At 36.1% G+C, this 15,165-nt stretch overlaps 1 protein-coding gene across 1 annotated transcript in view; it reads left to right on the forward strand.

Moving 5' to 3' along the window:
* MTHFD1 (methylenetetrahydrofolate dehydrogenase, cyclohydrolase and formyltetrahydrofolate synthetase 1) overlaps positions 1–15,165 on the forward strand; it is an 80,800-nt gene that overhangs the window by 51,423 nt on the left and 14,212 nt on the right. The window contains exons 17-23 of the mRNA XM_007473015.3: positions 3,869–3,945; positions 4,738–4,878; positions 7,894–7,962; positions 8,760–8,871; positions 10,747–10,886; positions 13,147–13,188; positions 14,794–14,894. Coding sequence (XP_007473077.1) covers positions 3,869–3,945; positions 4,738–4,878; positions 7,894–7,962; positions 8,760–8,871; positions 10,747–10,886; positions 13,147–13,188; positions 14,794–14,894 — 682 coding nt within the window. The remainder of the gene's footprint in view (positions 1–3,868; positions 3,946–4,737; positions 4,879–7,893; positions 7,963–8,759; positions 8,872–10,746; positions 10,887–13,146; positions 13,189–14,793; positions 14,895–15,165) is intronic.

Genomic DNA, 15,165 nt, shown 5'->3' on the forward strand with positions numbered 1-15,165 from the left:
AAATCATATAATAATTGTTGGACTACCTAAAAACCATGATCAAAAAAAGAGTTTAAACATCATCTTTCAAGAAATTCTCAAGGAAAACTGCCCTAATATTCTAGAACCAGAGGGTAAAACAGAAATTGAAAGAATCCACCAATCGCTTCCTTAAAGAGATCCCAAAAGGATAACTCCCAGGAGGGAATAATATACCCAAATCACAGAATCCCAGGTCAAGAAGAAAATATTACAAGCAGCCAAAAAAAGAAACAATTCAGATATTGTAGAGCCACAGTAGATATAACCCAAGATTTAGCAGCTTCTACATTAAAGGATCAGAGGTTCTAGCATTATAGGATCAGAGAGAAAAGAAGCTAAGGCTTCAACTAAGAATCACCCAGCAAAACTGAGCATAATCCTTCAGGGAAAAAAAGAAGAGGGGGGAATTCAATGAAATAGAGGACTTTCAAACATTCTTGGCAAAAAGATTACAGCCAAATGGAAAATATGGCTCTCAAATACAAGACTCGAGAAGCATAAAAAGGTAAACAAGAAAGAGAACACCAAAGACATTCGATAAGGTTAAACTATTTATGTCCTTAGATGGGAAGATGATTCTTCTAACTCCTAAGAACTTTATTATTATTAGGGCAGTTAGAAGGAATTCATGTAGAGTATGAATTCAATATGATAGGGTGATATAAAAAATTAAGGGATCAAAAAGAAGAATGCATTGGGAGGAGGGGGAAAGGAAAAAGTAGAATTAGATGAATTATTGCCCATAAAAGAGGCATGAAAGAGCTTTTATGGTGGAGGGGAAGAATTGGGAGGTGAGAAGGGAGCACATGAACCTCATTCTCATCAGAGTTGACTCAATGAGGGAAGAACATTCACAATCATTTGGTTATAGAAATCTGTCTTACTCAGCAGTAAAGTAGGAAGGAAATGGGGATAAGTGAAGGGAGTGGGGCTGATAGAAAAGAGGACAAATTGGGGATATGTGATGGTCAGAAACTAAACAGAGGGAAATAGGATGGAGAGTAATACACAGTAATCCTATGGTGTAAAATTTTTTTACAAGTTTCAAAAGGGGCATTTCTTTTTTTTTTTAAACCCTTACCTTCCGTCTTAGAGTCAATACTGTGTATTGGCTCCAAGGCAGAAGAGTGGTAAGGGCTAGGCAATGGGGGTCAAGTGACTTGCCCAGAGTCACACAGCTAGGAAGTGGCTGAGGCCGGATTTGAACCTAGGACCTCCCGTCTCTAGGCCTGGTTCTCAATCCACTGAGCTACCCAGCTGCCCCCAAAAGGGGCATTTCTTAAATACGGAGAGAAACCATGTCATGCTCCAATTGATAAATGTTCAAATGATCTGAACAAAGTAATTAAAACTCTATAGTCTTGCAAAAAAAATGCTCTAAATGGCTATTAAAGAAATGCAAATTAAAACAACTTGGAGGTACCGCCCTACATCTCTCAGATTGATTATTATGACAAAAGGAAAATGACAGAACTTGTAGAGAATGTGGGACAATTTAGACACTAATGTATTGTTGGGGGAGTTGTGAACTGATTCAGACATTCTGGAGAGTAATTTGGACCTATACCCAAAGCTTTAAAACAGTACATGCCCTTTGACCCAATAATACCATTACTAGGTTTGTATCCCAAAAGAGATAAATAAGGAAAAATACAAGAACCTACATGTACAAATATATTTAAAGCAGGTTTTTGTGGGGGGCAAAGAATTGGAAGTGAGAGGATACCCATCAATTGGGGAATGGTTGTGTAAGTTATAGTATGTGAGTATAATGAAATTCTATTGTGCTATAAGAAATGATGAGCCGGAAGAGCTCAGAAAAACCTGGAAAGATTTATACAAATTTAAGCAGGGTGAAATAAGAACCAGAAGAATATTGTACACAGTGACAAGAATACTGTACAATGAACAACTGTGAATAATTTAGTTATTCTCAGCAATACAGTGATCCAAAACTCTCCTAAAGAATTCATGATAAAAATCTCCATCTGCTTCCAGAAAAAGAACTGAGGGAGTCTGAATCCAGCCCAAAGCAAACTTTTTCCACTTTATTTCTGGTTATTTTGGGGGTTCAATTTTCCTTCCACAAAAGGATTACTATAGAAAAAATGTTTTATATGCTTGCACATGTAAAATCTATGAGACTGTTCATAATCCTAGCAGGGGGGTAGGGATGACACAGGAGGGAGGGAGAGAATTTGAGACTCAAAATTTTTGGAGACTTTTTATATGTAATTGAGGGAAAAATTAAAAACATTTTTTTTTAAAGATGTTCCTTTGAACTTTATGTCAGTAACAGCCAGCATAAACATTGCAAGGCTCAAATAGTTATGTATGTTGTCCTAACTTGACTGGTTCTTGTTAATCAGTTGTAATCAAGAAATACTTTGTTGGAATGGTTGAGTATTCTTATATGCCAGATGTTCCATGTGAATTGAATGAATTTCTAGGAGTAATTTTCTACATAAATATAAGATACTTGTCAATTTCAGTTTTTTGTAAATGGTATAAATTGTTCATACAATAAAGGTCAGTTATAAATGAAGGGCTGGCAAGGTAATGTCAGATTTTTCTCAGAACTCAAATCTGGTATAAATTATTTTATTTAGTAATTATCTTAATGTGCCTAATCATTTATATCTCATTTTATTCAACTATATTACCAAAACTGAGGTAGTCTTCAAGTCTTAAATTCTAGTTCCTTAGTAACTCAGTGAATGAATGCAAAATATGCCAGTTATGGTGTGTTTCCCAACTTCCTCCATATGGCCTTAATTTTGTATGCAAAATTACCATGACCTAGAATTTTCTTTGATACATAAGCCAGTGTCCATTTCTGCTGCTCTCTGACACCCTCGGGAAATTTTTCTTTTAGTCATGACTTTTTTATACACTTATACCAAAATCATTGACTTTTTATTATTGTTGTTGTCTCAGTGATTACTGCTAGTTAATGGCAATTAATGTGTTATTTTAATGTCAAAAACAGCATTGCATAGTTCTTTCCACTAGAATAACTTTGAACAGATGGCACTATGACTCATCTTTACAAGAAATATTCTGAGAATTACTTATGAAATTTTAGTTTCCCATTCACTTTATTTCTCTGCTTTATGTGTAATTCATACTTTCTATCTTAAAAGTAGAGATAGAGAAGGATTTGAACACATGATAGAACTCACTAGTCCCATTGCTTACTATGTTTGATTAAGAGAAAAATTAAAATTCATAGATACAAGCCTCCTTTCTTCTTACCCAAATCTGACCGGATGCATTGATAATTCCCATATCGTTATAGAGCATGTTACTCAAATTATGCTCGAGGCCTCTAAAAGCTGACACACATTCATTCCAAAATACATTCATTTTTACCCTATTTATGAACTTCTATAACTTCACAATGTTCCAGAAACCAACCAGCCATTACAGATTAGCAGAATAAATGTTATACTTTTGAAAAAGGTAGTCTAACATCAGTTTCGCATTAAATGTGTGATATATTTGGGGAATGCATAAATAAAATCAATTTCCTATAAAATATTTAATAAAAAGAATTGTTTCCTAAAGGGGCCAAATCTTTTTTTGGGGGGGGGGATCAAATCTTAATTCTCATTAGCTAAATGAAACAAATTATACCATCTTCCTTAGCATTTTGAATTTTATTACTTGAATATGATTTATTTCTGATTTCTTATTTCATGTTCTCTGCATTCCCAACGGGCCATTAATTATTGATTAGATATTATTCATTTTTCATTATGAAGTTTAAATGACATCTTAAAGATATAATTCTTATATTTGATTTTTTTAAATAGCCCTTTTTCCATGTCTTCCTTTACTTTGGTAGTGCTAGATACCAATGACAGATTCCTGAGAAAAATCACAATTGGTCAGTCACCAACTGAGAAAGGACATGAGCGAACGGTAACTTTTTTCTTTTTTTACTTCAAGTAAAAAAACTTTTGTTAATTAAGCCCTCTTTCCCTTCCTTTCTGTCCCTTCCCCCTTATACCTATCCATGTTTAAACAAATGTTTCTTTTGCCTTCTCACTTTTAAAATGAAAGTGAGTAGGTGTGTGTGTGGCAGGGAGCTCTGACAGCCTTTGCAAGGAATTTCCATTTGCCACCTGAAAATTTTTTCCTAGGATATTTGCATGAAGATGGATAATCTCAAGTGAATATATTTGCATGTCAATTGGTTGTAACTAACTTTTAAAATTTTGTTGTATATTCCATCAAATTAGAGAGCTTCAGGACCTATAATTAAGTGGACACATCGTTTTCTGTAACAGTTTCTTCTGTGAGTCTCTTTTTGCTAGGGAAGTCATAACTTCTCACAGATGATCAGTGTTTACTGCATGAAAAAAAATTTAACATCTTTAGAATTAATACAGCATTTTAAAAGAGCTAGAATAAAAACTAGCTTTAATATGCACCTCATTGGCACCAAGCAATCATTCCACTAGCATTTCAAAACTTCCTTTCATGCAGCTGGTTATGTTATGTGTTTTTTGGTCTCCCCTGTTAAATACAGTGTTTTTCATAGTATCATTTTGTCAGTAGGCTCTCTTTTTTTAAAGTATTCCTCTAGAAATACAATCCCTGTTACTTGGACTAGAGAGCTAGAGAGTCATTTTATTTTTATTGTTGACTTTTTCCCTAATGTATTTGGCCATTTTATTAATATTAATAAATCATTATTTCCCTCTACAATAGACTCAATTTGACATCTCTGTGGCTAGTGAAATCATGGCAGTTTTGGCACTCACCAGTAGTCTAGAAGATATGAGAGAGAGACTGGGCAAGATGGTGGTGGCAAGTAGTAAGAAGGGAGAGCCAATCAGTACTGAAGATTTGGTAAGGTGGATTTTTAATTCTTGAAGTCCAAAAAGATTTTGTCTCTAATATATTGATACATTCCATCTTTTGAGTTCTTTCAACCTGTTTCCACTATACATGTTTTATAATTTCATTTTTATACTGGTAATAACTTTGAGATAGATACTGTAAGTGGTTTTACTATGGATAAAGATATTAAGGCCTAGAATTGTTTTAGGTCACTTGCCTGAAATGATCATCCTAGAAAACCAAAGAATTGGATTCTCTTTCTAGATTCTTTTTCAGCTTTACTGGGTCTCAGTTATTTCAGCTATTCTACATATGGCTCCTTGGCACTGGCTGTCTCTAATGCCTGGAAAGTACTCCTTCCTCAACTCTTCCTCATAGAATCCAAGGATGCCTTCAAGAAGAAGCTTAAGGAGTAGCTAGGTTATGAAACAGGCCCAGAGATGGGGAGCCCTAGGTTCAAATGTGGCCTCAGACAGTTTCTAACTGTGTGACAATTATACATAATATATAGAGAGTGAAAATGTTTATATTTTTAACAATTGTATATGTATAGATTATTTAAATATTGATATTTCTAAACATTAAATACAAAATATATTGGGATCAGATTATGAAAGGTTTTTAAAGCTAAACAAATTTATATTTTAGCCTAGAGGCAATAGGAATCATTGAGGTTTATTGAGTTATTCAGTTAAGGATATGAGATAGTCAGATAAGCACTTGAGGGAAATTAACAGCAATATGGAGGATGAACTGACGTGGGGAGCAACTTGAGGCAGAGAGACCAATTAGGAAGCTATTGCAGTAACTTAGATGAAAGGACTAAACTAAGCATATAGCAATGAGAAGAGAGAGTAGCAGGATTAAAATATATTATGGAATGGAACCAGGAGGATTCAGCTACTGGGTTGGCTATGTGGAGTGAGAGAGAATGAACAGTCTAGGATAATGCCAAAAATAATTGATTTACATGCTACTTTAATGAGTTAAGTATAATACCAAATCTGTGAACACAGGAGTGTGGAAGGAGGTGGTACCTCTGACAGAAAGAAAAGGGAAAAGATAATGAGTTCTGTCTGTTGGACATATTCCTGTGACATTCCATTTAAAATGTCTGTTGGTCAGTTAGTGCCAATTGAAGCTTAGAGAAAAGCCTGGGGCTGGTAGATACCAGTGAGTGGTTAGGAGAGATACTTTTTAAAATCCATTTCAGTGATGCAGTCCCTGAAGGGTCATAGAGAGAGGAGTGGGTGCCTTAAAGGAAGTATGAAGATGCCCACAGGGGGTACAATGTGGAAATGAACCAGTAAATAAGACTTAGAAGAATAGATAAAGAAGAGAGAAAAGTGTCACAAAAGCTCAAGAGAGTATCCAGTAAGAACAGCAGACTGCTTAGCAGTGTCATGTGCAACAGAGAGGCTAACGAGGATGAGAATCAAGAAACATCAAATTTGGCAGCTGAGAGATAACTTTGGAATAAGCATTTTCAGTGGGGATGAAGTAGAAACCAGATGGCAAAAGATAAAGGAGTGTGAGGTGAGGAAGCAGAAGTAGTGAGTATAGAGCATTTTCTAGAATTTTGGCTGGAAAGAAAGAGGAGAGATAAAGGATAATAACTTGGAAAAGATGGTAGAGTTTGGTAATGGGTTTTTAAGGATGAAGAGACTTAAATATGTTTGAAGACAGTAGGGAAATAAGTGGATAGGAAAAAGTAGAAGATTTGAGAGAGAGAGGGGATGATTCAAGTTGAAATCTGCTGGAGAAGTCTAGAAGAGATGATGTCAGTGACCTTGGCAAGAATATGGACTTATATATATCCTAGTCTTCTCCAGATGCTTGTCTCTTCTCTTTTTCCTCCTTTGATGTATTTTCTGCTTCCTCATGCAGCACCTCAAGGAATGTGAAATTAAGTTGAAGTATGGTGACTTCTCTGGCATTTATAAAAGAAAAGAGTTTGAAATCTGGGCAGATCTTTTCTATTTTTACCCCTTTTTTGCTAACCTTCCATTTCCATACTCTCAAGGTGATTTGGCAAAATTGGGGTCTCACAAACTTTTTGTAAACTTATTTTCCCTTCTACATCTCATTCTTTTGGGAGATAATACTGCTTATAATTTTCCAGCCTCTGTTATCTAGATGCTGCAAACTAATTTTTATAAACTATGTTTCATAACCTCTGATCTTGGCTTGGTTAGGAATTCTTCCCTCAAATTATAACTGAAATAGATCTTCTACTGTTCTATTTTTTTATTTCTATAATTCATTTGTGTATTCATTTCTTTATATTGAGTGCTATTTTCCAACACATTTTTCACCCCCTTTCTCTATATTCACCTTTGCATTGAAATAAATGAGCATTCAAAAGTGTTGATTTAATTTTGTGGATCTTAGTAAGTTATTTTGGTGTTACATTTTGTCTTTTTTTTTAAGTAATGTTGATATCTTTTGTTTTTATGTTACAGATGTTACTCTTGATTAAATTCTTCTTACAATTCCTCCACATTCTTATTGTTTGTGCAGGTGTTGGCACATAATTGGCAATTATCTTTGGTCTGATCCTGAACATTTTTTTTTGAGTCTTACAATCCAAAATATCCAAGAATACTATGGCTTTTGGATAATTCAAGGATTATTACCTTCATGCTATAATGTAGTATCAGAGCAGGAATTTGTTAGAGAAAGCAAATATTAATTACTCTTCACAAGTGAAAGGAAAGAAAGTTTCTTTTCTTCAAACCAATGTGGGAACAATTCTCACATATGTAGGTAAAAGCTTTTGATTGAGAGGCTTATTAGTCACCCTTGCTTCCTGAGGTTCATTTCTCAAGGACAGATGCTTTTCTAAAAGTCCACTTAAATGTTATTTATGTCTATGTAACCTTACTAAGAGAACAGTGGTAATTTCATCACGTATCTAGGTTAACTTTTAAAGTGGTGTGATTTACTTGAAACTGCTGAAATATGTTCATGTTTTCTGAAAGAGGGGAATTGCTAAATGCTCATACTGTATATTTGTGCTTATAGGGAGTCAGTGGTGCGTTGACAGTGCTGATGAAGGATGCAGTCAAACCCAATCTCATGCAAACATTAGAGGTGAGCCTGGCAGTTTTTAATCATCCATGAAATGGCTTTATCACTAGATAAAACCTATGTGAAGCAGATAAGTCTTCTCTAAAGAGAGAGTCTACTAGCTTGTAACTAATTTTCTATCCCCCAACTGAATCATATGTTTTTTCTCAAGTTTTTCATCACCTACAAAATGGAAATCAATTTAGCAAATATCTATTAAGAACCAGCTGTATTCAAGAACTATACTAAACCCTGGGAATATGGAAGACAAAAGTGAAGAAATCCACTCCCTAAGGGGCTTACCTTCTATTGGTAATCTCACACTATTGGATCGAGAAGTTTAAAAGTAAATCTTGGTATAAAAGTAGTACTAGGAGGCAGCTGGGTAGCTCAGTGGATTGAGAGTTAGGAGGTCCTAGGTTCAAATCTGGCCTCAGATACTTCCGAGCTATATGACCCTGGGCAAGTCACTTAACCCCCATTGCCTAGCCCTTACCATTCTTCTGCTTTGGAACCAATACACAGAATTAATTTCAAGATGGAAGGTAAGGGATTTAAAAAATAATAATGATAAAAGTAGTACTAAACAGTTCCCCTCTGAGAGTCAATTTTTCCTGGTTCTCCTTTAGAGTTGGTTGAGGCATTAGACTTCTAAATACTATCTAGCCATGTCCCTTTTTCTCGATAAGGAAACAGGCCCAGAGAGGCTGTGTGACTTCCCCTTATTTGTCCGGGTTGCCAGCAGCAGAGTAGCAGAGCAAGTTCTCATCTCAAAGTTGGAGTTAGAAGTACATCTCATTGTTATGTCTTAATTTCCACAGGGGACCCCAGTATTCGTTCATGCCGGACCATTTGCCAATATTGCACATGGAAACTCCTCAATCATAGCTGACAGGATTGCACTGAAGCTTGTTGGTCCTGAAGGGTTTGTCGGTGAGTTTGTTGAATTTTCAGAATAGAAAAGGCAAGCCGCCCTAGCTTTTTTTTTTTTTAACATTATTTTATTTGGTCATTTTCATACACTATTCATTGGAAACATAGATCATTTTCTTTTCCTCTCCTCCCTCCTCCCGCCACCCCTCCCCTAGCCAACGTGCGATTCCACTGGGTATCACATGTGTCCTTGCTCTGAACCCATTTCCTTATTGGTATTTGCATTAGGATGCTCATTTAGAGTCTCTCCTCAATCATATCCCCTCCACCCCTGTAGTCAAACAATTGCTTTTCCTCGTTGTTTTTACTCCCACAGTTTGTCCTCTGCTTGAGGATAGTTTTGTTTTGTTTTTTTCTCATAGATCCCTGCAGATTGTTCAGGGACATTGCATTGCCACTAATGGAGAAGTCCATTACGTTCGATTGAACCACAGTGTATCAGTCTCTGTGTACAATGTTCTCCTGGTTCTGCTCCTCTCACTCTGCATCACTTCCTGGAGGTTGTTCCAGTCTCCATGGAATTCCTCCACTTTATTATTCCTTTTAGCACAATAGTATTCCATCACCAACATATACCACAATTTGTTCAGCCATTCCCCAATTGAGGGGCATCCCCTCATTTTCCAATTTTTTGCCACCACAAAGAGCGCAGCTATGAATATTCTTGTACAAGTCTTTTTCCTTATTATCTCTTTGGGGTACAAAACCAGCAGTGCTATGGCTGGATCAAAGGGCAGACAGTCTTTTATCAACCTTTGGGCTTAGTTCCAAATTGCCCTCCAGAATGGTTGGATCAATTCACAACTCCACTAGCAATGCATTAATGTCCCAACTTTGCCACATCCCCTCCAGCATTCATTACTTTCCTTTGATGTCATGTTAGCCAATCTGCTAGGTGTGAGGTGATACCTCAGAGTTGTTTTGATTTGCATCTCTCTGATTATAAGAGATTTAGAACATTTTTGCATGTGCTTATTAATAGTTTTGATTTCTTTAACTTAAAACTGCCTATTCGTGTCCCTTGCCCATTTTTCAACTGGGGAATGGCTTAATTTTTTGTACAACTGGTTTAACTCTTTATAAATTTGAATAATTAGACCTTTGTCAGAGGTTTTTCTTATGAAGATTGTTTCCCAATTTGTTGCCTCCCTTCTAATTTTAGTTACATTGGTTTTGTTTGTACAGAAACTTTTTAATTTGATGTAGTCAAAATTATTTATTGTACATTTTGTGACTCTTTCTGTGTTTTGCTTGGTTTTAAAATCTTTCCCTTCCCAAAGGCCTGACATGTATACTATTCTGTGTTTGCCTAATTTGCTTATAGTTTCCTTCTTTATATTCAAGTCATTTACCCATTCTGAGTTTATCTTGGTGTAGGGTGTGAGATGGTGATCTAAACCTAATCTCTCCCACACTGTCTTCCAATTTTCCCAGCAGTTTTTATCAAATAGTGGATTTTTGTCCCAAAAGCTGTGCTCTTTGGGTTTATCATAGACTGTCTTGCTGAGGTCACTTACCCCAAGTCTATTCCACTGATCCTCTTTTCTGTCTCTTAGCCAGTACCAAATTGTTTTGATGACCGCTGCTTTGTAATATAGTTTGAGGTCTGCGACTGCAAGGCCGCCTTCCTTTGTATTTTTTTCATGATTTCCCTGGATATCCTTGATCCTTTGTTCTTCCAAATGAACTTTGTTATGGTTTTCTCTAAGTCAGTAAAAAAGTTTTTTGGAAGTTCAATGGGTATGACACTAAATAGATAGATAAGTTTGGGTAGGATGGTCATTTTTATAATATTAGCTCGTCCCACCAACCTAGCTTTTTGAGTTTGTTATAAACTAAGCTACAGTAGGAAAGTTTTCTCTTGCCTTTTTTCAGTGACTGAAGCAGGATTTGGAGCCGACATTGGAATGGAGAAGTTTTTTAACATCAAATGCCGATATTCTGGTCTCCGTCCTCATGTAGTAGTACTTGTTGCCACTGTTAGAGCTCTTAAAATGCACGGAGGAGGCCCCACAGTAAGTACTGAGATCCAGCCTTGTTAATTATGAATCATTTGTTTAGCAAACACTTAAGAGCCTACTATGTACAGAGTATTTTTTCACTAATAAGTGCTACAGGTGATGCACAATACACAGAATCATTGTAAGATAAAGCAGTAGGAGGGTACTGCCCATTTTTGGTTGAAAGTTTTTCTTACCAAGCCCTCATAATGAATTGTCTGAGAGCAACAACATCTAAGTAAATGAAAGAGTTTGCTTAGGAGCTGCTGGGCATTTTCCAACTCTGTGCATACATATAAGTTTGTGAGCACACATCCCCAGCCTCAATCCCCATTAGTAATAGTGTATAAGGGATCAAGTGCAAGAGAAAATAGCACTATCTTAAATGGGACATAGCTTATTTAATTCCAAAGGAACTTTTTTCTCTCCCTAGTTAATGATTTGCAAAGAAATGGATGTTTTCATTAAACTGTTTCTTTAATGAAATGGGAGAGATGGAGAAAATGACCAGAAATAAACTGGGACTAGTATTCACATAAAGAACAAACAGAACTAGTGAGACTTTCATAGAAAAAAAATTTTGGCCATAAACAGAACCCTATATTCAGACAAGTGAAAGGATGGAGATGACAAAAAAAAAGATACCTTGATAGTACAAAGTGCCTTATGAAAAATATTTAACAAGGAAATCTCATTAACTAAAGTTGGATGACCTCAAAGGTGATTGTGAGAAATTTATCCAATATCTTAATTGATAGTATTTGAATCTGACTTCATAGTCAGATTTTTTTCCCAGGAAATTTTTCCTAGGCTAATCTTTCCAAATCCAAAGACTGATTCTCTAGCCTAATGATTTGGTGTAGTCCTATGCTCACCCTTAAGACAATGAAATCCCTCTTTTATGCCCAGGCTATTCTCCTTGATTCAATTTTCTCAATAGCTGATAGGTACTAGTAGCAGACCTGTGATCCAAAGGTTCCTTGAAAGTTTTATGAAAGAAATATGAGGAAGAAGGTTTAATGAGAAACAGACAGGCCTAGGACTCAGTGGAACCTGGGTTCAAATCTGGCCTCAGACACTTCCTACCTCCAGTGTGGCTCTGGGCAAATCACTTAACCCCATTTGCCTAACCTTTTGTCTTGTTTCGATTCCAAGAGAGAAGGTAAGGGTTTTTAAAATAAAAGTCTCCCTATCTCAAGTCTCTCCTTATTCCATTCCAGTCCATCGTCCACTCAGTTTTCAAACTGATTTTCCAAAAGGCTAAGGCATTACCATGTCACCACTCCCACATACGTGCCTTCTCAGTAAACTAGTGGTTCCTTATCACCTCCAGCATCAAATATAAAATCTTCTGCTTGGTATCATAAGCCCCAAATAACTTGATTTCTTCCTACCTTTCTAGTGTTCTTGTTTCTTTTCTTTCTCCCCTCTGTCCTACCATATCCATGGCAATTCAATAACACTGGGCTCCTTGCTGTTCTCACACAAGATGCCCCATCTTCCAGCTTTTTCATTAGCTGTTCTCTGTCTAAAATTCTCTCCTAAATTCTGCTTTTCCCTTCCCTGATTTCCTTCAAGTCCCAACAAAAATCCTACTTTTTGCCAGAAGCTTTTATTGATTCCTCCCTTACTGCTAATGCTTTCCCTCTTGTTTGGGCATAGTTGTCTGCAATTATGTCTTCCCCGTTAAACTCTGAGCTTCTTGAGAGCTCTGTCTTTGTCTCTCCAGTGCTTAGCACAGTGCTGGTACATGGTGTAGACTTATTAAATGCTTACTGACTTGTGGGCTTGACAAGAAAATAAGCATAAGACAGAATTTTAGAATTTAGTTATGCATCTTTAGAGGCTACAATCAGATAATTCTTTTTACATACCAAAATGTAATAAAAATCCAAAGAAAGCAAAGCAATTGTATCTTGATACAGTGTGTTGGTGATACTGTTAGGATGCTTCTTGTATAAGATCAATTGTTCTGTTAAGAAAATAAACATTTTGATCATTTAGATTTGGAACTTAATCTTTGACTAGAAGTTCCCTGTAGACAATGAAGACAACCCTCCCCCCCCCCCAAACACATGTAATTATTTTGGTGGAGATACTAATCATACTTGATAGTAAATAAATGTGAATGCCAATAAATATTTTTGAATTGAGAAATATGTGTCCTCAGGAAAAAGGCCTAGATCCAAATTAAAAGCTAAAATAAAATCACATTTTGGAAATGCCTATTTACTGATATTTGATTTTTCTTTCTCTCCCCCTTCCCTCCATCTAGGTCACTGCTGGAGTACCTCTACCAAAGGATTACATAGAAGAGGTAATCTTAAGCATGAATCCTAGACTACCTGTTTCTGGAAAAAATATGAGGTCAGATGGCTGAAGTTTAAATCCCAGCTCTGGCACTTAAATAGCCACAAAACTGTGAGCTAGTTACTTTACATCTCAGAGCCTCAGGTTGCCCCTCTGTAAAATGGTAATAGTAATTACATTGTTTTGAAGCCATAAAATGCCATAAAAATTTGAATAATATTATTATTTTTTCGTGTGTGTCAGTGGCTTTGAATGTATGAGTTACCTGTTGTGGTCCTTCTTCATTCGATGTGTGGGCTGGTTTAAAGTGGAGCCCATTAAAAATGTTGACTCTTAATATATATACACTCCATATTGTCCATATATTCCTCTGTAGATTTGAATTTAAAAAAGAAAAATTGACATTTTTTTTTAAAAATCCATCATGATTAGTTTCCTCAAAATTATTTCCATTTGTAATAATAAGGAGGCCTTCTTGCTGCTCCTCATTGCCAAAGAAGTATGTGTAGCAGAAGCCTGACTACAGTTTATATTTATGTTAGCCACTTGCCTCTCAAAGAAAAAAATTTTTTTTCAGAAGCATGCTGGAATGTTTGTTTAGAAGTAGTTTATGTGAGAGATCAGAAGTCAGCTGCTGTCACAGATCTTCAGTTCTTGCACTCTAATCTAACTACTTAATTTTGCATCCTTATTCCATTTAAAATGTTTGGAAATAGGCCATTATCTGTTGCAACTGAGGGTCATTCTTATAAGCTTAAATTTGCCTTTTGTGGTTATTTTGTAAATAAGAAGTATAGGAGGTAAATTTATGCCCTCCTGCCTCTCTACAGATTTCTTTCCTCATTTAGAATGACCACACTGGCCAATTCAATTTATGTCTTCATTTGCAAAACATTACATTCAAATCTTCATTCTCAGTCAATCTTGACAAACTGAGTGCTCATATGTTAAAGGGAAGAAATATTCCAGCCAAAATTTGAATTTTTTTTGTTCCTTTTAAATTGTTGTCATTAAGTACGAGAAACATTCTTAAGAAATGGAAACAAGATATTGAGAATTTGTTGGACAAATTTTCTAACTAGTATCAGACTATGTTACTATCATCCAAGTCACTCTAAGAGACCTATGGTGGACGTTCGTTTAAAAGGAAAAGCACATATAATTTCTTCAGGAAACCAAATGTTATAATTGTCCATCTCATCTGTGTGTGTGTGTGTGTGTGTGTGTGTGTGTGTGTGTGTGCGCGCGCGCACTCGCCTGCCCCCAAGCATACATATCTTTCTAAACCAGAAGGAGGAAAGTCCAAATAATAATATATTCAAGTATTTCAAGGAAGAAAGTTTGAGTTTTCATTTAATATTATGAATTTATGTTAAACTCATCCCAGAATGTTTAAGACCAGTTGAAACTAAGAATAAAGGCATTTGGGTGTAAATTGCACAAACCCATTTGTTATTTTCTTTGTCAATTATCAGAGTGACTTGCTTTATATCTGGGGTCGTAATGGGACACTTTTACTGCTACCTCAACAGTACTTTTGTTGCCTTCATAAGACATTACGCTTTTTCTTACTACTTTCTTACTTTTCATTACAACTTTTTTCTTTTTACAGAACTTGAAACTGGTGGAAAAAGGCTTCTGCAATTTGGGCAAACAAATCCAAAATGCCAGGATGTTTGGTATTCCAGTAGTAGTAGCTATCAATACATTCAAGTAAGTGGAAAGAGAAGTCAATAAAGAAAGAGATAGTTGTATACAAGTATAATCCCAGCTACCAGGGAGGATGAGGCTAGCAGATCTCTTGCTCAGGAGTGAGCTGCAATGGGCTAAGTCAATGTCTACACTTAAGTTAGGTGAATATGGTAAGCCTTAGGAGCCAAGTGCTACTGGGTTGCTTTAGGAAGGTTGAACTGGAACAGGTCAAAGCTCCCGTGCTGATCAGTAGTGGGATCTGGCTTGTGATTAGTCCCTGCACACCCAGCCT

This window comes from Monodelphis domestica, chromosome 1, assembly GCF_027887165.1.
Source record: "Monodelphis domestica isolate mMonDom1 chromosome 1, mMonDom1.pri, whole genome shotgun sequence".
Classification (NCBI taxonomy): domain Eukaryota; kingdom Metazoa; phylum Chordata; class Mammalia; order Didelphimorphia; family Didelphidae; genus Monodelphis; species Monodelphis domestica.